The following is a 27,569-nucleotide window of genomic DNA, read 5'->3' as shown; positions in this document are numbered from 1 at the left end:
ACGAGGCTGATTAGAAAGAAACAAGTTCCAGTTTAGGAATGAATTATCGGATTTTTAAAAAAACTGGTTGGATAGCTATCACAGCAATTTTGTTATCACAGGGGAATGAGAGGGGGTGACGTATAAGTTATGTCACGGATGGCAAATTATCATCTCCTAAAATCACAGGGAACAGAAATCAGGGGTGAATAACTTCTTAAAGACAAAATGAGGGAGAAGAGAATCCTGACACCCTGGCCAGATTCTACCTCCTCTGTCTTTTTAGTTTTTATGGGTGGGCGGCGGCGGGGGTGGGGGTGAGTTCTGAGCTGCAAAGCCGTTATTATTATACTCTGTGCCCTAGAAACAAGTTTACTCTACAGAAGTTTTAGAACAATCAGTCTGCTTACAGTCCCACTATCCCTGCCAGACTCTAAATAAACTCATTCTTCAGCTCATGCTTCTTGGAGCTGCCATAAAAAAATATACCTTCCAGAAAAAGATGACTCAGCTATTAAAATGGAAGGTAAACTGTGGAGAGGGCTGGATAGGGAGAGGAGGGGAAATGAGTGCAGACCCTAATGAACTGTCTTCTAATCCACAATGAACACTGTGTTACTGCTGAACATAATCTATCAATGTGAAAATGGTCTAATGATCTAAAGATGAAAAACACAGAACGGGCACAAGTGGGCAAGGTATGACCTACCTATATGCTCCAATTTTCCTGAGTTTCCAGATGGGAAAAACAGCCTCCAGAGACTCCTATTTACTTTGTTATGGATCTATCCTGGGACAGTTCATTTACAATAAAAACACATGCCACCAAGTTCTACTCAAGCTCAGGCTGAAAGAATCCCTTTACAGGCAATGATTCTCAACCACACCCTCTCAAACACAAAGCCCAACAATGCAGAACAAGGTATGGAAAATAGTTCCAATTCAAACTATCCAATCCAAAATAGGAATACTTCTAGTTATTGACTATTCCTCCTCTGCCAACCAAACCCACTCTAAAAACAAGACTGACATCTCCCCCTGAAAACAAGTCTTGCAAGGTTCTCAAAGACCAGACTCAAACTTCTGTGTGTTATAATCAAGGGCAATATTCAAAATATTCAAATATTTAACATTATAGTACTGGCTAGTTTGTTATACATGTGAATACTAGCTGAACACAAGCCCTGCTTATAAATAGAAAGGTGTGAAGGAAAACAGCCAGGGTCATAAATGGGGTTATATCTAGAAGAGCATCAACACAAAACAGCAAATCACTTGAGGATATTAGTCTGGATTGAAGGCTGCCAAATAATTATGCCTCAGTCACCTAAGTACACATTATTAATTTCAGATACATCAGTCTTATCTGATACATCTACAACTTATCTGAGAGTAGAGGAGAATGTTGGCTTTGGAAACTCCTGTTTCCTCTAGCCTTCCTTTCCTAGTGCTTGTTAATACTGGCAGCACATTAGAACCACCATTCAAAATACCCTTTCCAGGCCAATAATACCAGAATCTCTAGGGGTAAAGATCAGTATTTTAAAAACAACAAATATCAGTACCTAGATTTAAAATCTGGGGCACCATTATATTTTTAAGAGCCCCAAGTGGTTCTATAATGTAGTTTTGTGGAAAACTGCCTAGACAACTAATATAGGCTTCTTTTCAAGAATTCAAGGGGCCAAGAATGATGAAACGCAACTTCAGGGCCCCAGAATCATGTGTCAAACAATCTAGCATTCCACAAAGAACAAGAACCAAAGAACTGTGGGTAGGGAGCACACCAAACTTTGGAACCGGTTCAGGAACAGCAAATTCATCTCTATTGGCTCTATTTAGGTTGCAGGAAGATAAGCAATGGGCTATGGGAGCCACCAGGGAGAAGATTCCTCATGTTTGTCTCCTCAGAACAGAGCTGCCAGTTGCCATGAGGCATCTTCTAGGCAGCTGTGATGACAAGAGCCCCCTCCAAAATGTAGGCACCACTTGGGGAGGGGGAGTTCTCTGCCTCTCAGGGGAATAAGGGACAAATAAGCAAACACGTGGCCATTATGACAAAACCAGGCCTACGTACCCAGTTTATTATTAGCCTGACATTAAACACCACTTAAAAACAAAACAAAACCACCCGCCCACACAAACACGCACCCAAGACAGAAAATTACATAATGGCATCTGGAATGATTGGCTCTGACAGTGCAAGGAGAACCAGCCAAATCATAGAGGTCCGGTAAAGACCAAAATGGAGACGGGGTAGCCCCGGAAAGCCTTTTTCAAATCCTCTGTGGTTGGACTTCCCTGGTGGTGCAGTGGTTAAGAATCCGCCTGCCAATGCAGGAGCCACGGGTTCGAGCCCTGGTCCGGGAAGATCCCACATGCCGCGGAGCAACTAAGCTTCTGCACCACAACTACTGAGCCTGCGCTCTAGAGCCCGCGAGTCACAGCTACTGAGCCCGTGTGCCACAACTACTGAAGCCCACGCGCCTAGAGCCCATGCTCTGCAGCAAGAGAAGCCACCGCAATGAGAAGCCCACGCACGGCAACGAAGAGTAGCCCCCGCTAGCCGCAACTAGAGAAAGCCCGCACGCAGCAACGAACACCCAATGCAGCCAAAAATAAAATTTTAAAAAAAGGTGCATTAGAAAATGGTATTTAAAAAAAATCCTCTATGGTTTTTGCAGGTGCTGATATACATGAAAAATGCTTTGTCCTTGTTTAGAGGAAGGCATTCAAAATAATACTCCAGATTCTGGAAGGCCATCATTCTGCTCTGCGAAATACCAAGCCACTGTTACCTGGAAAAATAACTATCTTCTTCTACATAAGTTAGAAGAAAATTGTTTTGGCACAGGTTGCTTCTTAGAGTGGATGCTCAAGAGAAGTTCTCTCAGGTGGGTCAGAAAGGAAAAACAGGCCCAGTAAGAATTCTACTAACTGCTCCGGTATGGTTTATGGCCCATAACCCACCAGCTGGCACCACGGAAACAGGCGAGTCATGTTTTGTTTCCCAGAATTCATTAGCAACTGGACCAAGCCCAACGTATGGATAAAGTCTAGAATGTGGGAACAGCTTTAGGCTTCCACCGCCTCAACGAAGTACACAACTGCAGCGGGTAAAAGCTCTAGAAATGAGTCTCCACTTATAAAACAAAGTCAAAACAAAAATGTTTGCTGGTAGTCAACGTGTGCCTAAGAATTAGAAGACATAATATTTTTTAACTGAATGATTCGCAGCTCTAGTAGCAGCAACAAATGAATCCAGCAATACAATAAGGGTTTTGCAATTTCCTATTCTCCCCTTCCCTTGGGGGGAACGTGGGATTATTTTGGTTTCCAACTTTGAAATACAGTAAGCAACTACAGAGCCTCGGTGGTGAGCCCTCACTCAAATGGTCTTATCTCTCCATAGCCACAGGCTGTGCTAAGTGACAAACGAAGGAAAACAGTTTCAAAGCCAGGTTTCTGAGAAAGTGGTGACAAGACAAAATGATTTACACAGGTGCTTCTTACTTTAGAGGAAAAGGTGATTTTGCAGTCAATGTCAAGATGATTTTTGTTTTGGGAGGAGGCAGGATGGTGTAAGAACTGCAATATAATTAATTCCCCTTGTTGCTGACCTGATAGGTGATGGTTTATAAATCACAGTTTTAACACAACAGAAGCTCACATTAAGGCAATAGTTTGTTGAATCACAGCTGTCATGTAAACAGATGTATCAGAAAGCCAAAAGGCTCCATGTAAAACCCACACTGGAAACTTGATAAAAGGCAGTCCCAAATTTCCTTTGGCCCCTATGAAGCTCGTGCCATTAAACATCTCTAAATTCTATGATGCATGCTGACTTCCAAGGTCCAAATATTTGTTAAATCCCTCCATGTTCCACTTGCTGTGAACACAACGATGGCACAAAACTTCACAAAGACATCACAGCAGATAGGGTCAGTCTAAAAGATCCACAAAGGGAATTCCCTGGCAGTCCAGTGGTTAGGACCCTGCACTTTCACTGCCATGGGCCCAGGTTCAATCCCTGGTTGGGGCACTAAGATCCCGCGATGCGGCAAAGAAGAAAACAAAAAAAATCCAGAGAATCTGACTTTCAGTAAGACTTTTAAGGTAGGGGCAGAGAATAGCAGCATTTCCTAAAACACTTAGTCAGTAGCCCTCTGCCTTTTAAACACCTAATATATACAGGTAGGAAGTAAACAGGTAGCTAAATATGTATACACAACAAGTATACCCAGGGAGGCTGCTTGCTAGCACACCTCTTGGTTTGAAAGATACTATTCAATAAAATTGCTTTTACTAAGGAATAAATCTTGTCCCTACTCAATGGTCAGCATGTGTTAAACTCCTTGAAACATTAAAAATTACTCATGAATATCTAACTTCTTTTACGGGAGTACTTATCAGGCATTACTGTCTTAGGTAAACAGAGTATACCTTCGATGCTTAGAGGAAAAATGATGTGATTCAGTGGCAAGTGAAAAAATGAGAAAAGAGAAATCCAAAACCAAAGTGTCTGCCGTGGAACAATAAGAACAGACCAGTACGACAACATTTAACCATAATCCCATGGGGTGATTTGTTGTTTAACCTTTGAGCAGGTACTACCGACTAGGCATTTTCTATATCTTATTCAAGCTCATCTGTGAGGTAGCAACGTTATCAGTAGATGGGCTTGGGCGGGGGGACTGCGAAGAAGAAGAGGGTGGAATATAAAAACATTCAAGAAGAATCCTTAAAAAAGAAAAAAGTTGAGTGAAAAGAAATGGCCAGAGATGTTGGAGAGGTGACAAAGAAAGGACAAAAGAGACCCCTAGGTCTGAAATTAGGCCAATGACCAATTTAGAGGCCAGGCTTAGGACTCATTTAACTACTTGACTATTATGGCTTAGTCACTGTGCTAGACATTTTAAATGCACGGGCACATTTAATCCTCACAACAGCCCTCGGAGTGTAGTATTATCGTATCGAACTCACATAAGAAAAAAACTAAGGCCCAAGATTGCACAGCTATCAAGGTGTAGAGCCGAGGTTTAATCTCAAGTGTGCTTACCTCCAAAGCCTATTTGAAGAAAATATCCACAGACTCTTCAGATCCAACAATAACTAGCCTTCATCTCAACACTATGACAAACGGTCAAAGTTTTCCTGTTCCTAAATTAAATTCTTAAAAAATAACCAGCACTCAAAAGGCGTACCCTTCAAACAACGGTTATGTTAGCATGATTACATAATGGCTGATTCCCCCTATTTTCTAAACTTTTGAAAATGCTACTACAATTTTTATTACTTTAAAATATCACTCAGTATGAACTGGAGCAAATCCCTATGAAGCGGCATCACCACTGGGAGATAGAAAAATCTATAAACCTCCATTCCTACTTCCCTTACCACTGTGTACTGTGCTGGCCACAGGAACTGTAAAAAGAAAGGGGCTGAGAAGTGGCATGAAAAGACACAATTTGTGCTTACTGGTAATCATGTCAAATGTCCCCTCTCCTTATCACATCAATTGCACTCTCCAAAGAAAGAAATAAAGAATGCTTGAGGGAGGTCAGAATGGCAGACTGAGAACTTATGTCCACATGACATTCTTTACAAGGTCCCGCTGAAATGACAGAAAAGACAGATATGCACAAGAATAAAGCCCTAATAGCGCTGGAAAATAAGAAAGTGTGTTAACAGCATATCAGAAAGTTTGCACAAATCCTGAAAGACAGAAAACAGATCGGATCAGATGGGTGGCAAATCAGGGGCGCCTCAAGGGCCTTTATTGACACATACAAAGCACACAGTGAGTAGGCTTTGGAAACATCATCTGAGCAATTAATCAGGAACAGCATTCAGAAGAGCAGGGCCGGCCAGCCAGCCTCTTCCCCATCCATCCCTATGATGCCCACAGAGTTGCTAGGAGCACAGAGTTTTCACCCTTGGTAATAGAAAAATGCCCTAACTAGCAAGCACAGGCATTTCTTCCAGCACGTACTTGTTTGTGTGATCCCAAGCAGTTCACAACCCACAAAACCACCAAAACCCCGAAACAAACAGGGTTATACACAGTCGTCTTAAACCCTATGGAACTTTCTAGCCTAAGCACCAGCAAAAACGACCCTAATAAAAATGGTGCACAATGAAAAATCTCTAGGGTTCGAGTAGCCTTGAACTCTGGGGCTCTGATTCTTTCTCTTCCGTCTAGAGAAGGGACTACAGGGCTTTGTTTTCAATAGAGACCATTTAAAAAAAAAATTTTTTTAATTGAAGTATAGTTGATTTTACAATGTTGTGCCATCAATAGAGACCATTTTAATCAAAGCAGTCTGATGCATAGTGTAGCATTCTTCACTAATCCACTGTTTTAATTCTGGAAAAAGTGTCTTCACAGCTTTTGTGACCTCACCGACAGGTTGCTACCGGGCTTAACAAAGCGAAAAGCATAAAGGTTCTTGAAGTCACTCATGTATTCATGACTTACATGAAAGGAAATTCCTACTATAGACTCCTCAACTTTACACTCAGATTTTTCTTATTTAAGTCTTTATACCTTGCTAAAGTTCTCCCTTTAAATGTAAGAAAGTTTATCCCTTACTGTTTTCAATACTTCAATGTATTTGGGAACATCACTTATAAACCAATACGACTTCTACTTTATATCAATGTGTTTCCCCAAATTACCAACGTCACATGAGATAATTCACTTCAAAAAAACACGTGTTATAATAGAACAGAGGGCAAGTGATTTTGGTAGATGGATTTTGTGGCCTGAAAGTAAAGCAGAGGCACAGTGTTTAGAGAGAGCAGGCCAAACACATCACAGACCCACCCCATCCCTGGTCCCCCCTCATAGGTCATCCCAGGGAAATGCACTAAGGCTCTCTACCAGGTGATGAAAGCCCCCCATGCCTTGACAGTTTTAGTGGGGTCTGAAATTTGCCTGCTTCCTCTATGTTCCAGGTCCACTTTCAGGCACCATATAAGGAAGGCTGCGTCTGATACTTGCTGCTCCCTTATGACTTTTTTATGACAGATGTCTTGGAGAAGCAGACACAGAAAACTGCAGAGGAACAACCGTGCCAACTCCAACCTGGTCCTTTCTTCATAAATATAGGTCAAGGTTCACAAAATGCTTGAGGACTTATGAAAGAAAAAGAACAAAGTAAAGAACATTTAGTCATGGGGGAAAGCTGGAAGAAGTGCTTAATTTTTAAATAAGATTCTCAGAGATAGAGAAAATATTATATTCATAGACTAAGAAGAGGATGCTATTAAAATAGAGCACTTAAAGAACAGAAAATTTAATATGAGTGCTGAGATTAAAAAGTAAAATGGGTTTGATCAAGAGACTAGTATGTAAATTTCATGGGGGCACAAATCATTTCTATTTTAGAACTGCCATATACTCCTGGTGCCTAACCCAGTGCTTAGTACACACCAGGCACTCTCTAAAGACTGGGTGTATGAAATAACAAGTAAGTACATGAATGAGTGAGATGAATGAATCAGAGACGGTATGAATGTAAATGAGTCAATATACACGGCTGGCTGGCTAAGCAAGTGGGAAAACAATGAAGACATCTCCTTGAATATAGGACAAAAATGCAGAGGTGGTCTTAAAAATTTGGAAGAAAAGTTAGATATACGAAGATACAATATTACAAAAGAAAAAGAAAATAATTCAAGAAGTAACAACAAAAAATCTCTTTAGTGTTCAGTGTTGAAAAGACAATCGAGTATGAAGCAAAAAGGACATCGAAATATTTTGATAAAATTTCAGAAAACCAACAATTAATGGTAAATTGTAAAAACTCTTCCAGAGCCAGAAAAAAATGTTACATTTAAAGAAACAGAAATTGGATTTCTCATAAACGTTGTTGAAGCAATAGAACACAGTGTCTTCAAAGTTTTCAGGAAAATAATTTTGAAGCCAGAATTTTATGATGACACTAACAATCAAGAACATAAGCAAAAAAATTTAGACATTTTCAGAAATTCAGAAACTTTACCACCCAACACATGAGAAAAATCAAGGTTCTTCAACAAATGAGAGGAAGAACCACAAAAAGAATGACTTGAGATATAGCGGCAACTGTATATGAAGAAGTGTAAAAAGGAAGAAGGGATATAGACACACACAGAATTAATTCAACAGTTCTCTGGACATTGAATGGCATGGATTTCTTTTACTGTAGGTCTAATCACACTATCATGTTTTTTGGTCCAACAGTAACACTTACACAATTATAATTGCTAGGGGATGGGGGATAGGTTTAAATATTTAGGAACATCTTGCAAGCAAAGGTTAGAAGACAATGACATTGACAGAGGAGAAACTGAATAAATGCTATAAATCTTGATAAAAGCAAAAAAAAAAACTTTTTTAAAAGAATAAGAAAAATGTGTAAGCATTCTAATTTCCTAATCTTTCAGAGTGGGCAGTACACAGACACTATAAAAAGTTAATCAGAAACAGTAACTGAACATTATAAAGTTTACCACTGGTAAAACAACAATAATGTAAGAAAACTAGGGGCTAAAGGGTAGAAATAATAGTGCAAACACTAAAAAATGAAGTAAAGAGATACTGTGTAAAGCTAAAAATTTTAAAAATTAGTAGTGTTAATTTATAGAGCTATAAGGATAACCATCCAAAAAAGTGAGAAGCAGTCTCTGTTAGAAGTTAGCATCGGGTCCTCTGCCCGGTGAGGCAGGAGTAAGGTAAGCAGGTCTTTAGGTCCCTAAGAGAACATGGAGCAGGATGGGAACCACGGCGAATTGTCAGGACTCGTAAAGCTTCACCAACACTGAACGACCCAAGAATGGTAATGTGAAGAGGAAAAGGACAAATGGCTTCAGTGGGTAGTCGCTTGAGCATTTCATTTTGTCTACTGACAGGTTAAGTTATTGACTCATCTAAAAATAAAGATGTAAGAGGGATTATCTCTTATTTTTATTTTAACTTGTTTGAGTGGTGGATTCTCTAAAAGTCCCAGGCAAAATCTGAATAGAAAAGAGCCTTTTAAGGTACTGTCTATATAAAGTCACTTGTGTTTCTTAAAGCCAAAATCTACATAAGCAAGGTTCTGGGGGCAGCAAAGCCAGTGAATACCCTTAAGGACTCTTGACATCTCAGCAACCAGAGTCGAGAAAGTTCCTGAGAATGAAGTGCAGCTGGGAGAGCCTCGGCACAGGGAAATGCTTAAGACTTTGTTCACGGCTATATTCCCCATGCCTGGCACACGGTAGGTGCTCAACAAATATGTGTTGAATAAACAAACAGATAAATCTATTGTTCTTAGCAGACAAATATAGAAGGAGCAACTGGTCTCCTGTCTGGGCCCAGTACCTCACTAAGTTACTTTGAGGGCCCACAGAAATCGGAATAGATAGCATTTCTACTTTTTCCAAACAGGGCCTTTAACTTAAGATGATTTTGAACAGATTTATCCATATCTCTAAACATTCCAGAATGTTCCTCCCTTAGGATGAGCTCCCCTTATTTGGAGAAAAGCCTCACTTTCCCCCAGGCTCTCCCTGGTATACTTTGTGAAATTGATAAGGGGGCCTTTCCTGAAGATCAGCTCAGTATAGACTGTCACCTAGTACTTGACATTCTACTCAACTGATACTGAGGAAAAAAAAAAAAAAAAGTAGAGAAAAGTGAAAGAAAGAACACACATTGCTCAGCAAAGGATTCTGCTGATTTGTAAGAGCCAAGTGCTCCATTATGAAACGCTTAATTGAACTTCCATATATAGTGATGAGGGTAATACAATAATTTGAAAGCATCAGGGCTTTACAAAGAAAAAAAAGGCTCAGCCGCCTGAGATTCCCACATATACACAGCCACAAGATGTTCAAGATCTAACTGAAACTAAGCAGTGTTCCCACCTGAACCCTTTGCCACAACCAAGTTCCTTCTTATGGTGCTGTATGGGGCCATTCTCTTAAAATGGTCACTGTGCTAAAGCTAGCAGGAGATAGGTGCAGTTATTTAACGATTCTTTCCGAAGTATTCTAAGCTAAATGCCACAGATGCTTCCAATGTCTTCGGGATGGTGGATAGGCATAAATAATTCTACTACTCAACACAGCAGCCTGTGAGGTTGAGAAAACAACCTACGGTGCTCTTTTTAGAGGTGAAGGTTGGTTAGGTGTTTATGATTTAGGTGTTTGGGGGAGAGGGGAGAGGGGAGAGGAGGAATGTTTCTTCTGATGTCTTCTTTTCCCTTAAAAGCAGGAAAAGGTTGGAGGGGGAAACCCACTAAAGTAGATGAAGTGTAAACAATAAATCTGTGCAGAAAAGGGGTGGCTACAACCCAGATTTTACCTCCTGGCCGAGCCACTGACATTAATACCACGTCAGGTACTGCAAGAGTACCTCTTCAGAATATTGTGGGCCACTTGGTGAGTAAGAACACTAGGACAGAAAACGGGGTTTCAGGAGGTCACGTTCTTCCTATGTTTAGCTTGGAAGTCAGACATTAGTGTGTTTTAAGGTTTGACCTGACAGCAAAAGCCTTACAGCTATAGAACTCAAGCCAGAAAAGCTAGGGATGGTATGACACTGCTTCCTACTATGGCTGAGAAAAACTGAACTAGGATTAGAAAAGAACTCTTCTCGAAGAAGGAGAAGACCTTAACCTCATGTTCAGTCACTAACAGAAGAGCTGAGGAAGTACGCCTGCAAACTAGAACCAATGAAAATGAAAAAAGGAAAAGAAGTCTGATTCTAGGACTTCCTTGGCAGGCCAGTGGTTAAGACTTTGCCTTCCAATGCAGGGGGTGCGGGTTCGATCCCTGGTCGGGGAGCCAAGATCCCACATGCCTCACGGCCAAAAAACCAAAACACCGTAAAACAGAAGCAATATTGTGACAAATTCAATAAAGACTTTAAAAATGGCCCGCATCAAAAAAAAAAAAAAGTCTGGGGCTTCCCTGGTGGCGCAGTGGTTGAGAGTCTGCCTGCCAATGCAGGGGACACGGGTTCGAGCCCTGGTCTGGGAAGATCCCACATGCCGCGGAGCAACTAAGGCCGTGAGCCACAACTACTGAGCCTGCGCGTCTGGAGCCTGTGCTCCCCAACAAGAGAGGCCGCGATAGTGAGAGGCCCGCGCACCACGATGAAGAGTGGCCCCCGCTTGCCACAACTAGAGAAAGCCCTCGCACAGAAACGAAGACCCAACACAGCCAAAAATAAATAAATAAATAAAAAAAATTAAAAAAAAAAAAAAAAGCAAGGAACATGACTTTAAAAAAAAAAAAAAAGTCTGATTCCTTGTAAGTGTAATAGTCTGATTTATATAAAAATAATAAAGACAAACTATCTATGAAGAAGCCAGAGAGCCGCAAAGGAAGTTCATAAAGATGGCATTGCTCCTGCTAGATGATAACCATTACAACAAAGAGTAACTAAGACGCTCCAAGCCCAAGAGATCTGCCACAACATCTCTGGTAGTAAGGACCCCACACAGGCATCAAGGTGGACAGCACTGGCTTTACATGAATGTGGCGGGGAGCAGAGGTTAAAACAATATTTCAAAAATCACCATTACAAAACCCCAATCACCTCTCAAAAAACTGACCTTGTGCAGAAATCAGGCATTTCCCAACTGTTCCTATTGCACAGTTTCATCTCTGTGCCATCTTTCACTTTTCCAAAATGGGCCATGTCTATTGTCTCCCATTATTGTGAAATACTTCACATAATGAGGAGCAAGGGGGCAAAACCTTAAATGACACTATCTACCGGATATGTGACAATTTTCCAGGGATGGGGGACGGGGTGGTGGTAATTACGAGTGTACACGTGTGAGGCTTGACCCCAAGTCATATTTTTAGGTGCCCCTTTATAAATGTGAACAAATTTTTTTTAACACTTTTCTTTGAAAATGTGATATGCAGAAAGACATGGGCAATCAGTTAATAGGTAATATGGGTTTGCCAAACTGCAGCTCAAAAGTAATTGGGAAGTCCAGCACAAGTAAAGGTCACCCCACGAAACTTGCTCCTCAGGAAGGCTCTGGCAATAACGGAAGAATGAGATTTTAATCACTGAAGCTAATTACACAGAAGACTAAATCACAAGAAGAGTTATATAAGTGTCTTAAATACAATAAAAAGTAATTAACAGGAAGCGCCATCTTGACAGTTTCCTGTCACAATCCAGGCCTAAAAGGATCAGCTAATTCCCAACCTGGGAGCCAGAGAATGAGAAAGAACTCAAAGTTTGATCTTTTTATTTTTTATTTAAACTGTTTTGATGAACAGGTAACAACTCTTGCCAACTCCATAGTGAAGTTAATCAAGAAAAAAATTTTAATCTATTAGAGGAATGATGAACCTCCTTTTCACTGATTCCCCAGAGGGCAAGAGAGGGGGAGCTGAAGACGGTTCCGCCAGAGAGGCCTCCCAAAGACCACGTGACTGGACGCGGACCCATACAGCAGAGAAAACAACAGGAGGACGAGACGGAACCCTGTGGAGGATAGGGGTAATTCACACACTTTGGCATGTGAAATACACTGAAAAATCTGCTTTGAAATAATCCTGAAAGAGGCCATCTCATCTGTCTCTTCCTTCTCTTTCCCCTGGAATGAGCAGTTTGAGAAAAGCTATTCGAGAATAGATCTCTTGAATAACAGGAAAGCCTCTAGACGCTATGAAGGCCAGTACGTAGGTGTAGGAGCCGACAGGTAATGACAGACATAGTTTAGATTGGGTCGTTTAGACACAGTTTAGATAAGATCGTTAATTCTGCAGCATCTCCACAAGCTGAACAAAGCCTAAGGCCTCTCACGAGAGAGGCAATGAACTACTAGAGAAGCTCTCCTAGCAACCTTTCCTTAACTGACCCGCATGTTCTACGATCTCCCCAAAACCCAGAGGCTGACACCAGCTAGTGACTGAGGACCACTGTAACACACCTGTGCACTTCTATCCCAATCTGCTTCTGTCCCCAGATTTATACTGGTCATTTTTATTATGTGCTTCACTAAGTTTTATATCAATAATTGAAATATGAGTACCAAAAGAAAGTGTCTTTATGAAAAATTGTTTTAAAAGGTTTAGTAAGAGGAATGGCTTTTAAATGGCTGCAAAATGTGCAAAAATCAGAGCAGGAAAACTATAACAGATGAGGGGGATGTAAATCACAAAGGTCTAGGATTCCATAATTAGTGTTTTTAAGTCATCATTCCATAGAGAAAGTTATGCAGCTCACAGTGGATCCTTGCTGCCCATATATCAAAGATTTGGAGATGTAAGTACCTTTTTGTGTTTAAAATGGAATTAAAACATTTGGGATAAAAAAATTAAATCCCCTGCTCTAGCCAATGTTTCTGAATAACCATTAAAAGCAGATGGAAGGATTTCGGTATAATAATTCTAAATATAAGCTGAGTATTTTGGACATTATTATTAATACCTCAACTCTCCTACAGTATTATTTGGAATGATTTAAGTAGAGAAAAATCAAGGCCACGGGGAAAACAAAGAGAAGCCATGAGGAAGACTCAAACATCAGAAGCATGTTACCAGGAAGACTTTCTAGAGATGCCCTATCTTTGGCACTGACCTTCCAATAACAAATAAACAAAACTATCAGATACAAGTTTTTTTTTAATATTTATCAGATTAAAATAAACCTGTAGCTCAGAAGAAACAGCTGTCCCAGGTAATGAAACATCTAAGTACTTCCAGTTTTATTTCATAAAGGGACACTGTGTAATACAGTAAACAATCACTCACAAATTTATCGAACTCCTACCAACTGCTGAATACTGAGACTACAGCAGGGAATAAACAAAACAAAAATCCCTGTCTTCAGGGAGCTTACTATCTGGTGAGGTTTGGTCTAAAAAATATTAGTACATCCCCACATTTCTCCCAGTTACCGCCCAGCAGTTTACTCATAAAGTCTAGTTTAGGAGAAACAAATCTATGAGGAAACTCAATGCACCCCGGGTACCCTGCCAAGCCGGTCTAATCCGAGGTAAATACCTTGGTAAATAATGCGAAAGTAATACTTACGATCTAATTACAAGAACTGGGAGATAGAAAGGTCAATGTTAACGCCCCATAGAACATTTCCAGAATATCTAATTTTAAGCAGTGTAAAAAATATACCTCAATGGTAACCAAATGAAAAAAAAACAAAAAGAATCCGCTCTAATGGGTCATTAGAAAAACACGAATAGAAGCCATCTGCCAAAAATAAAAAGATGTGCATTTTGACAGCAGTGGTGTTGTTTTAACCAGTAAGTAGATAGGAGGAGCAGTTATCGGAGAGGACTCCTTGTTTGTGGCAGCGAAAATCTTAATCTAGGGGAATACTAACTTTCCAGCTTTCCACAGGAGGAAAGCATGCATCAAGCTCCTAAGAATTGGTGACAAATTGGTAATAATCGTTGTTGCAAGTTATACAGATAGAAGAATGAGCAAAATATTTCCTAGTTTCCCCCATTCCAAAAATATTATCTAATTTCTCAAGAACCTGCTTCTAAAAATAACCTGGCGCCTGTGATGCTATTAAGGTAATGACATCAAAAGCCTATATTCAGTTCCTCTCGGCAAACGTGAAGTCTCCGATTGCTGTGTGAACGTCAACAACATTAATACCTATAGGAGTGGCAACAGTAGCTAAAAATACCTGTTTCCAAAAGTGACAACACGAATGGGGGTAGGGGGTGGGGCGGGGCGGGGGCGGGGCGACGGATGGGAGAAGCTCCTGTTTGGCAGGAGAGCTTCTGGAAAGTAAGTTAGCTACCAGATCCTCTTTCTTTCAGAGGCATGCTATAGCTTAGAGAGAGGTGTTTCTCCCAGTGGGCTTCACTGTACTTTCAACAAGACAATCCCTGTTATGATGAGAAACCTATCCTTTTCTTCCCCTCCACCACGCCCTCTTTTAAAAGAAAAGAAAAATACCAGTTTGGTAACAAACACCATTTAAGATTGTGAAATAGAGAAGGAGACAATTAGCATGCTGGTGTATTTTACCTAGGGTAAGAATTGCTCCTGGGGACTGACTGATTGTTTTAATATTTACTGTGGAAGCATGGCCCAGCAGGCTTCCTACTGCCCCCATCAGATAGCTCCTTGGAAGGCTGTTCCTCAACCGAGCTCCCAAAAGACTTTGGAATGTAACCAGGGTAAGGCCAGCCGAGTAGAAGAGGGAGACCCTGTCATCTACTGATTACATACATCTATACAAAGAAAAGGTCCAATTAACCGCTCTTCTTTTTCTGGCCTACAATTAAACTAATATGCGGATAACCTTTCTAATTTTGCATAGTACCTAAGGGCCCGATTGACACTCAAAAAACGGCATTATTAATAGTAATAATGAGTGCTACATAGTGCCAAGCACACAGAGCCCAATAAGTCTTAAATAATGACAATAATGAAAGTATACGATTAACTAATGAGCGATTATGCAGTACTTCGCAAACAAAGTGCTACACAGGCACATAACAATTATAAGCCACTGAGTTAAGAGTAACAGAAAGCAAATCAGGACAAAAGGGAGGAGAGACTTGAATGAGGAGAGAACTCTCAGCTATGGCTGAGCTGCTACCAGCCAGAACACTCACATTCCTCCAATGGTGACAGTGGCACAGGTACGCTCTGAAAAGGCAGGCACCGTCTCTGTGGCTGGGCTGGCCGGTCTAATGTAGTCCACAGTCACGTTGACCTGAAAATAAAGAATCAAGGTAGACCACTGTAAAGTAATTACACTCCAATAAAGATGTTAAAAAAAAAAAAAAAAGCATCAAGGTAGTTAAGGCTGAGAATTTGCAACACAGCTCATTAGCAGCCCCCTGTGCCAGCACAACTGTAAAAGCTGACCTCACTCACAGTATGACTTTGTGGGTCTAAGATTTTAAAAAAACAACTGAAAGACAGCTGAACCACACTTGGGCAGAAAATATCTGCAAAAGCCATCTCTGATAGAGGACTGTAATCCAAAATGTAGGAAGAACTCTTAAATCCCAACCATAAGAAAATGAAGAACCCAATTTTAAAGTGGGCAAAAGACCTGGATATCTTACCAAGGAAGACATACAGATGACAAGCATATGGAAAAGATGTTCCACACGTGGCACTGGGGAAATGCAAACTGGAACAACTATGAGCTACCACGACACATCTAGTAGAATAGTCAAAATCCCAAACACTGACAACAAATGCAGGTGAGGATAGGGAACAAAAGGAATTCTCGTTCACTGTTACTGGGAATACAACACAGTACAGCCACTCCGAGAGATGGTTTTGGATAGAACAAACTTTTACCATACATTCCAACAGTGAAAAACTTACGTCCACACAAAATCTGTATGTGGATGCCTTTGGCAGCTTTATATATAGATGCCAAAACTTGGAAGCAACCAACTTGCTCTTCAGTAAGTGAATGAATAAACTGTGGTTCATGAACACAACTGCATATTATTCAGCCCTTAAAAAGAAATGAGCTGTCGAGCCACGAAAAGACATGGAGGAATCTGAAATACATATTACTAAGAGAAAGAAGCCAATCGAAAAGCTATATATTGTATGATCCCAACTGTGACGTTCTGGAAAAGGCAAAAATACGAAGACAGTAAAAAGACTGCCAGGGGTTAGCAGGACGAGACAGGATGAACAGATGTGAGGGCAGGATTTTGACAGCAGTGAAACTATTCTGTATCGAACTATAATGATGGATACATGTCATTACACATTTGTCAAAATCCATACAATGTAGAACACCAAGAGTGACCCCTAGTGAACTATGGACTCTGGATGATACTGTGTCCACGTAGGCTCACCAATTATAATAGATGTACCACGCTGGAGTGGGATTGTTGACGGCAGAGGAGGAAGTACGTGGGGGGCAGTGGGGAGAGATACGGGAATTCTCTGTACTTTCTGTTCAGTTTTGCTTTGAGCCTAAAAGATGCTGTGAACCTAAAGGATGACTGATATCAAGAGAGAAGGAAAAATGGCTGAACCTTTAAGGCCTTACATAAATTATACTCGACAGAGAAGAGGTTTGGAACACTCCTGGAGGACTCCTAGACATTATGGTAAAGCAGTTCTCTAACCTTTTCAGACTCATTTGAAAATCTGCTCAAAAATATGAATGAATGCCTCTACAGAAAAACTGCATGTAGTTTCAGCCTGCCGTAAGTTCTCAAGGCCTGTGTTAAGAACTATCAAGAAGAACAAACAAGATGACAGTCACAGAGATGTTTGGGACTGGTTTCACAATACGTGAATCAAAATGATGCAGCTAACTACACCCGATACCAACAGAGCTGAAGTTAGGAAATTGGGGGTGGGGGGGGGGGTGGGGGATGAACTGGACCGGAAGAACCTTTAATACTAGGTTAATCCTAGAATATACTAAACATATGGATATGGACACACTGAGCGATGCTTTTTCTTTACGAAATCTTTCAAGAGGACCGTGTGTGTGTCAAAAGAAAGTTGTAAAAAATAAATAAATACATAAAAGAAAGTGGTATGTGGTATCCCTTAGAAAACATACAGGGTCTGTATTATAGCATTAAGGCAAATGCTTGGCTTTGGTCATGGCCGAGGTTACATACCTGTTAACATACCTGTACTGAGGAGTCAAGCACCCTGAAGCCATCCCCATGGTCTGAAAGTCCAGAATTCCCTTTCCTAACTACGACTTTAGCTCCCACCGGTCAGCTTAGAGACGGCATGTTGTACAAGCATCAAGTTCAGCCACACTGCTGGTGAGCAGCATCAAAATCCTTTCAAACTGCCTGTTGCTCAAAAAACCATTTTAAAAATGAATATGGAAATTTCCAGAAGGACAGCTGCCTCCAAATTCTGACTGTCAGATCACAAACTTGAACGCTCCATCTAATCATGTTTTAAAAGCAACAAGGAGCCACATCAGCGAGAAAGCCAATTAAGGGCTGAAAGTAAGGTAACTCTCATGAGAAGTACTATCATCATACAACAACACAGAAAGAAGAAAATATAAAGAGGACTCCTTAGGTCAGATGTCTACACTGACACTACTGCTCAGCCTTATCATCTGTCTAAAGCTAAGGAGACGGGTAAGTGTGCGGAATGTGAACAGCCCAGGAGCGGGGGTAGGGCTGAAAAACTAGTACCTCCAACAAAGAGGTTTTCAAAGTTTCCCTGTAGGCATCTGGCCAGAGTTATTACAGGCCAAAGACAGGGCAAGGAATGGGAGGTCTACACACACAGAAGCAAGGCTGACTCAGATCCCTGGGAAGGAAGGAGTCCTCTGCATGTTGTCTGTACTGACCCACCCTGGAACTCGCCTCTGGCAAGGCCTGATAACTAACCTACGGAAGCAGAAGAGGGCCGGGAAACCATGTAGACACCTGTTGAAGTTATGGCAAAAATCACACAGGAAATCAGTGTTGTACAGGAGCTAAACCTCAAGGGCGCCCGTACCATAGGATGTAAAGTAACTCAGGGCCAAGTTTAAAAAGGGCACAGACACAGGGTATGGTCCAATTTGGGGCATTCGGGGGGCAAGTCAAAAATTTGTGGAGATGTTCACCTATTTTTGTGCTTTCACCCAATCCAACTAGTAACAAACTCAAGCCCTCAATTCTACTACCGGGGAGAAAAACTCATCCCTGCCTAAAAATAAACTCAGTGAATCTCAAGGTTACCTTGCACCTGCCAATGACAAGCCTCCTCCTCAGCAGACAGGAGTGGGACAGCAGTTCATCAGTGCAAGTACATGGCAAAGAGTAACATTAGCTCTCTACCCAGAGAGCAGCTATTCATCTGGAAGGCCACTTGAGTAGCGCTGGTGGCGGTAGTGATGGGGGTAATGGTAACAAACAAAAATGAACCCTTAGCATCTCATCTTCCAGGCCAAAAGGTATGTTATCCCCAAACTGTCTTTAAAGAAAATCAGTGGGAAGACCCCCCTCCCAAAAATCTTTCATCTTCAATAACCAAAAGAACCAGTAACTACATTCTACATTCACCTGCCAATTAGTTTTTTCTTCTATCTAGAGAAAGAACTGAAAGTCAGAGATTAAAGAGCTCATTGGAGAGATAACATTATTAAAGAAATTCTCAAATACAAATGAGGCCCTGAGACTAGCCCACAGCCAAGACACACACCTGCAGATAGCTATGACAAACCAGGAATTAAAGTCAATGTGTAATTAGCATTTATGTCCCTCTCCTGGGGATTCTGAGATCTGTTCTCCTGCCTTGGAGTTTTTCATCTCTAGATACTTATCCCTGACTTGTCAATCACTTTTGGAAAAGAGCAGTTTCAATTAAAACAACTGCAAATCTTAGCAAAGTCTTCATCTGAAGAGTGGATAACCTGAATTTTGTGCTTGGGGATAATTACATAAGGAATGGCATGAGTTGAAAAGAAGTAATGGGTTAATGCAAATGTGTCCTTCATTTTTCCAGCAAAGATACTCCTGGAACACTGGGTATGCAGGAATTTACACATACAGGACACAGGGCAGGGCCTGATCCCTCTTTACAGCAAGGACCACAAGGAGTCCAGGGCTCCCTGCTGGTTCCACCTGTCATTCTCTTATTGAATGAGTCACACATCACACCTTTGGGCCTCACTTTTCTCACGTAATTCACCTGGTAAATGAGAGCACCAGACTAGAATTTTAGAGCATCAATGAACTCTAGAATTCTAGAAAATAACTTAGCCAGACATGGTGTGCTATGTAGTGTTTTCTTAGACCAGTGTAATTCCTACCTTACATTTACTACTATGAACTAGTACAGATAGAATGTAAGCGCCAGGAGAGGGAAAAAACATGCCTTTTATTCATGGAAACTGCCACAATGGGGCCTGTACAGTAGGAGCATACACAGTGAATATTTGTTTCATGAACAGATACGTGTAATCAGGAACCCTTTCAGACATGAAATTCTGGAGGATACTTTTGAAATGAGGTGGTTAGGCATTTTGAGGACCACTTAGTCAAGCTGTTAACCATTGTTTCATATATTAATTTAAAGCATGAAGGAGGGAAGACGTATACTGAAATTGGGATAATGCTTTAGATTAAGAAAAATGTAGTTTCCTGTATTATTTCTCAAAGAGGTTCTCAAAGAAAAGAAAGGGTAGCAGGTAATCTGATTCCTCCTTGATGCATTAGATTGTGGAATATTCCTTGAAAACAATTTCAAGGACCCTTCGGAGGAACTAAGATGAGAACTTAAAACCAAATTTGTATGCCAATCTCTTATAAAGTCTGGAAACAGTTTAGTACAACAGAATACACTTGGGCCACACCTAAGGAATTCTGACAATCTATGGATACCCTTCACGTGACTAATCGCTCACTAGAAAAGTGACAAACCACCAGAGAACTTCATAGACTTTATGATGCTGATGATAATGAAATGACAAAATCTGAATGCCTAAGCATAAAAAATACATAAGATTTCCAGGCCATGGTCTGAGTTTAGGCTGTTACGTGAGGTTATTTTGCATAATTACTATATAATCCCACCCACTATTCCATGTGGCCAATCATAAATTCACAAAGAGCTGTTCAAAAAAATACCCTGGCTTAAGAAAAAAGCTCTCGTATGGCCCATCATTCTCATGACAGAAACAGAAAACACATCATCTGGGCAAGTCTGGCTAAGGCAGCCGGGAGACAAAAGTAAGTGGAACAAAATATTTTACGCAGCTTAGATAAGAGCATGGACTCTGGGAGCTGCCAGACTGCAGGTTTTGGTTACCAGCAATTCTACATATGAGCTGTGAGAACTTGCAAAAGTTACCTCACTTCCGTGCTTCAGTTTAACATGGATAACTCTACCTACCTCACTGTTAGAAGAAGAAATGCATTAATATACATGAGGCATTTAGAGCAGGGCCTGACTCATACGAAGCTGTGTCAGTTATTTTTAGACAAACACATACTGATTTTCTTGGAGGAGAGCCTGGCACAGAGTAGGTGATAAGTATCTGCGAGACAAATACATAAATACACGCATACATACATACATGCATAAGTAAGATGAATGTTGACTTTAAATCATTAGGCAGAAACACTCAATTAAATACACTTTTCCCCTTAAGGAGTCACAGCAAACAGGACTATGTACCTCATACATATTTCATCCCAACTTACAGATAAATATGGCTTATTTTAAAGAATGATACACTGTTTAGTACTTATTTAGACACTTTCCAGATTAATTTTGCAGGTACTAGTTGGGGAGATTTTATTTACCAAAGATAATTGAAGTAGAGTGTGGGGAATCACCTCAACTAATAGGTTAACTAGAGGAATTTGGGGAGGATACTCCTTGCCTTACAAAATCAGGAAGACAAGGAACAGAGAGCAACCAAGTTTCCATTTGCTGTGGGCATAATAGGACAATACTTAATTTATGCATTCTTGACCTTTTTTCCCTGCTAACAAGCAGTGTAGGTAATTATTCTAAAAATGTGAGATACCTTTTTTTTTTTTTTTAATTTGAAACACAGTTCAGTCACCCATTCATCTAGATATAGGATGAGCTTCAAAACAAAATTGCCAAGGAGCCTCTTGGTCCTGCTTCTGGGCACACTGACCTCCCAGCTGAGCCATCTATTCAGACATAAGCTAAACGCTCATAAAAGGATGTCAAACGTACCCTGTGCTGTCTAGGAAGCAACAACAATAAGAGCCACAAATGAGAGCAACATATGCACATTGACATTTTCTAGCAGCGACATTAAAAAAAGAAACAGATAAAGTTACTTTTAATAGTATTTTTGATTTAACTCAAAATATCCAAAACATTATCATGTCAACATATAACCAATATTATTTTTAAAGTATTGGGTTTCTTTTCTTTCTTTCACTGACAAAGTCTTTGAAATCCGGTGTGTGTTGTGCAGGAACAACACATCTCAGTCTGGACCAGCAATACTTCAAGTGCACAATAGCCACACACAGCTGTGGTGGCGATACTGGACTGTACATGCCCAGACTGTCCATTAAGGGACCAGAGTCTTAGCCTCAATCCTCTATTACATGATCCTACCTTTGGTGGTTATACCTTTCTCTAGTTTCTATGGAGAACTTTTGTTATCTTCTATTTTAAGGTTCCTTGTAAATACTCTTAAACCAAATATGAAAAAACATGGTATAAAAAATGTTTATCATTCATTTTCTTATTTAAAAAATCTATTATTTAACTAGACTAGAAAGGCAAGCTATTTATGTAATTTTCAGTTCCAGAAAACAATTTCAGGGGTGAGAATAAATGTGCACACAAAGGGAAAAAAATTCCTCTAATTTGTAACTATCGTTGTAAAATATATTCTGTTCAATATTTATGAAGATACTTTTTCAGCGACTTGTCTACCAACTCAATGGTTGGACTTAATCATTGAGTTGCTGAGGTAAGTCTAGAATTCACCTTAGTGTTTGAAATGTACTCTAATGGTAACTAGAAACTCACATTAAAGAAATATCTGCTTTTGTATTTATGATTAATGCTTCTGTTGAGTATTGGTATTATTAGAAAGAAAATGAGCAATTGGTAGATGTGAACAGTTTTTGTTTACGTTCAGCACAATCAAAAGCTGAAATCTCTGTGTCCCATTAGGACATCCTTTAGCTCTGGCATGTCTTAAATTAGAAGAACTTTTACAGATACACTGACAAAAAATTATATATCTACACTGCAAAGAGGAGACAAACCAATGATCCTTTCCTACCTCTCCAAGCCACAGCCTAGATGCATTCGGTAACACCCCCTTCAAAATCATTGTAATTAGGTGTTAAGGCTGTTTATTCACATGTGTTTACGTTGCTCTCTCTGATCTACAATCACCCTTCCCACCTCCCCCCCGCACAGTCAGGACTATTTTGAGCACATTTCATTTTCATCAATGGAATGTTAACCTCTACTGCTTCCCAACCTCCACGAGCACAGAGTCAAGGAGCTTTCTTATTTGATGCATTTCTGACAAAATGAACCCACTACTCCCCACCCCCTTGTCGGATGGACAAATGCATTTATCTGTTTTGAGAGGAAAGGTAAAATCCAGCTTCATACGGGGCCTATGGAGATGCTAAGAGTCTCTACCTGACATTAGGCATTCATTTAAGTGGACATCACTACTCCCCAATAAACACTCAGTTTGGTAAATATTTAATTAGAAGTATACACAGGCATGAGATCCACAAGTAAATGTGAAAACATTTTATGTAAAGGGCCATTAGAGCTGGGCAAAGATTTCTAGAAGTAGTGGTAACACCCTGACAAAAATATAACATTAAAATGGTTGGAAGCAAGATGCATAGTTCATGTATGAGGTAGATAACGAGCACATGTAAAATCATCAGGGAAATGAAGTTCTGACCATTGAAAATATTTCAAGTAAATCTGATGAGGATCAAAGACAAATAGAAACCACTATGTGAGAGTAACCTTGCAGCTGCAAGCATTTTCATTAATCCTCTTGATTCTTGAGTCCTTATAAACCTACAGATATATCTAAAAAGTGTAACCTGCTTGCATTAGTGCTCCAACCACTATATTACTCATTACTGCATCATGGTTTAACTCATCCCAATACCTAATTTTAATACCACAGTGTCTGTACCAAAGAATGCCAAAGGCCCCCCAAAACACTACTGGAAACTGTCCCACAGGTTCCCTGCATGTCTCTTCTTGCTTCTCCTCAGAGCCACCATCTCCACTGCTTTCCTCTGGAGGATGAAGGCTGAGTGTGGGTCATTTTTCTCCTCTATACAAGTGTCAGTCATGGTCATCTGTGTCCAAAGTTTCCCAGGTCAGCAGCAGTCAGGGGAAATTAAATCACTCCGCCCAGACCTCTTCCCGGAGGAGTTCCAGACACACAAGCAGCACAAATATACGGATACTCATGCCTTTGTGTAGAATACACACAAGGTCACCCAGTCTTGAAAATAAAGCTAAGGTGAGAGGCTCAGGGATATGAAGAAAGGGGATTTGCTTAATGGCATCTAAGAAGTATTACTGGAGGAAAAAGGATGCTTTTAACACATGGATAAAAACAAAAAGGTTAAATTACATTTTCTCTGCAAACATAATATGTGCCAGTCTACAAAGGAAGAGGCCACTCACCAAAAGGCCAAACTGGGAAACCAAAGCAATAAAAGTGGGAGCTAAAGTAGTCACCCCGCCAAGAGTTCCAATCAATTCCTATTGCTCTGGGAGTTAGGTATTGCAAAGTCAGTAAAGAAAAGCCACCCTGCATTCACTGCAATTCAGAGCACACCTATTTCTCCAGCATGCCCGCGAGCTGCCATTTAGAAGTCACTCAGACAAAGGAAATAAACAAACACTCAGGTAAGTTAACTTAAAGGTGAAACTTAGAATGGTGAATTGGACTAGTAGAAGTGTATCTTGACCTCAAAGGAGAATGATGAAGAAAAAATATAATTCTTAAGGAATACCTGCCAATGGCACAAAGTAAAATAGCCCAAAGGTACAGCTCTTCTGTTGTATAAATTATTCTTGGTTTCGTTGTTAAGATTCCAAGAGAGTCAGGTGTTAACATCATAGGCCTTTCTTCCTTTAGATATACCTTCCTCTCCCTGTATTTCACACAGAAGATAGAGGCCTACTAAATGAAACGAAGTCCCTTGATCAAAGGCACAGCGTGCACAGAGCAGTAACACCTAAGGTCAATGTCTGAAACTACACACGGACACTGATCAAAGACCATCCTGACTGCATCTGTGTCCACCTCCAAATCCAGGTCTCTTAACAAAAACAGTGTACGTCTATGCACACAGCCAAGTCCCCAGCCCACAAATACGTATTAGGAAATTAGGTGGTTAGCACTGGATTATAAACCTAGGTCAAAGGCACCAATTACGGCCTAAATTCATGAAGCAAATTGCCTCTCAGCAGCTGCATAGCCAAAGAAGCCCTCTCCCAGACTCAAAGTTCTTCCATTTCCATTACTAACATAGAGGTACAAAGTAAAGAAATTTCTCTAGTTCTTCAAAAAATTAAAAATAGAATTACTGTAAGATCTAGCAATTCTACTTCTGGGTATATTCAATCCAGGGTCTCAGAAATATTTGTAGTCCATGTTCATAGCAGCACTACTCACAATAATCAAAAGGTAGAAGAAACCCAAATGTCCACTGATGAAGAAACAAAATGTGGTAGATACACACAATGGAATATTTTTCAGCCTTAAAAAGGAAGGAAATTCTGACATATGCTATGACTTGAATGAGTCTTGAGGATGTCATGCTAAATTCTATAAGCCAGTCACAAAAAAGAAATACTGTATGATTCCACTTAAATGAGGTACCTAGAGTAGTCAAACTCAAAGAAACAAAGTAGATGGTGGTCGCTAGGGGCTGGTGGGAAGAGGAAACGGGGAGTTGTTGTTTAATGGGTATACTTTCAGTTTTGCAAGGTAGAGACTGATTGCAGGACAATGTGAATATATTTAACACTACTGAACTGTACACTTTAAAATGGTTAAGATGGTAAATTTTATGTAATGTGCATCTTGCCACAATTATGTGTGTGTGTATGTGTGTATTTTTTAACTTGGGGTAGTCTACCCACGTAAGCCAGGCAGAGGCCAGACAACTGCAGAATCTCCTTGAAGAATTCAAGAGGATACTTCTATCACTTTCCCAAGAAAATAGATGGTTACCCACAGGCAGTAGTGATTAGAAGTCCTGTACCAAAACCCATCAATAAAGGAGTAGAAGTCTCAGTCATGGAGGACAAATCATTCCATCTTTCTCAGTGTATGAAATATCTATTTTCTTGCTTTCTAAAAACAGCCAGCTGAAGCTGCATGTCTAGGTGCCACAAGTCTAACTAGATGTACCTACTTCACCATTTCTCAGAGGCAGCTGTAGAATGGGATAGAGTAGCCTACAGCTCACTGACCTCCTATAAAATTGTCACATAATTTTGGAAGTCTTGCGCTGACATGTTCCCTCTCTGAGGAATAGTCCTCTGTGGAGATCTGTCACGTGTAGATCTACCCTTTGGGGGAACATTTTATTGCCTCCCACCATAATTTCCCACCTCTATCTAGTTCTCCAGAGGAATTCAATCACTGTTGTCCATGCTCTTCTCTAATGAACATTCAGTTTTCATATGCTTCTCTAAGTGGCATTTTTACTGTTGGCAGAAACCTAAATTGGTACATCTTTTGCAGTCAAACTGGCAATTGTACTAACATTTAATGTGTGGATGTCTTTTGACCCAACAATTCCACTTCTAGGAATTTAGTCTACAGAAACAAAGATGTATGTACAAGCATTCTGTCCTTTGCATTCATGGTAGTTTAACACAAATGCATAATTACAAGTTGTGATCTAACTCTGACACTAGCCCAAGTTCCAAGTTGGCAGTCACCACGGCAATTCTTTCCCTCTATATTACAAGCATGTCTCAATAAATACGCTGTAGCTGTTGAAAACAAGGGAGATCTATATATTCTGCTATGACAACATGTTCAAATTTTAAAAAGCAAAGGCACAATGGTAGCTATAATCTTATTTGGGGGAATTCAGGGACACACATAGAAACAATCTGGTGGAACTTACCCAACATTGTTAGAAGGGCTTACCTTCAAAGGTACTATTATGGGGCACGTTCAACTTTTCTCACCATAAATTTCTAAGATTTTAAAATTACATTTGGAGGAGAAAAAAAATACGACTGAGTTAAAAATATAAACAAGTGGTAGCTGGAATAAAATATACAATGGAAACACGTACTTTTATTAAAAAACAAATAAAAAACTAGCCTCCTCACAACCAGAGACTTCAATGTTGACTATCTATTTCATCAGACTAGTTCCCAGGATGAGGCCAGGGTCACCACTTAGTAGTGTCTGCCAACCAATAAGGATTATGCAAGGCAGGCTATACGCTGTGAGAAGGATACTTCCAGGTGCCCAGTGGCGCACTGTTTCCATAGCAGGTGGGCATCGCTATCTGCAAATGAACTGTCAATCTCACTGTGCACTGATAATGATGCTGCCACCACCACCTGCCTGCCATATGTTTTCCCTACTTGTCACGTAACAAGGAACTGCATTTTGGCATGCTGATCACTGACAAGTCTGATACTACTGCTCAATGTTTGTTATAACTAGCTGCAGCACTTCATATAGCCGAGGCAGCTACACGATGCCTCACAGGATGCAGGACATAAAATATTACTTTGCCAACTGACTACTGATTAAGCCCCCCAATTTTTTTTTAATATAAATTTATTTATTTATTTATTTTTGGCTGCGTTGGGTCTTCGTTGCTGTGCACAGGCTTCTCACTGTGGTGGCTTCTCTTGTTGCGGAGCACAGGCTCTAGGTGCGCGGGCTTCAGTAGTTGTGGCTTGCTGGCTTCAGTAGTTGTGGCTCGCGGGCTCTAAAGCGCAGGCTCAGTAGTTGTGGTGCATGGGCTTAGTTGCTCCGAGGCATGTGGGATCTTCCTGCACCAGGGCTCGAACCTGTGTCCCCTGCATTGGCAGGCGGATTCTTAACCACTGTGCCACCAGGGAAGCCCCCAAAATTTTACAGCAGACTACCCTGTTGTTCTTCCTTTACGTCTAAGTCCAAGAGCTGC

At 40.5% G+C, this 27,569-nt stretch overlaps 1 protein-coding gene across 1 annotated transcript in view; it reads right to left on the bottom strand.

The window, feature by feature from the left end:
* SND1 (staphylococcal nuclease and tudor domain containing 1) overlaps positions 1 to 27,569 on the bottom strand; it is a 421,659-nt gene that overhangs the window by 205,793 nt on the left and 188,297 nt on the right. The window contains exon 12 of the mRNA XM_082472295.1: positions 15,570 to 15,670. Within this exon, the coding sequence (XP_082328421.1) occupies positions 15,570 to 15,670 (101 nt within the window). The remainder of the gene's footprint in view (positions 1 to 15,569; positions 15,671 to 27,569) is intronic.

Source organism: Balaenoptera physalus (assembly GCF_965194825.1).
Source record: "Balaenoptera physalus genome assembly, chromosome: 8".
Lineage (NCBI taxonomy): Eukaryota > Metazoa > Chordata > Mammalia > Artiodactyla > Balaenopteridae > Balaenoptera > Balaenoptera physalus.
This window is presented reverse-complemented; position numbering and strand designations above follow the sequence as displayed.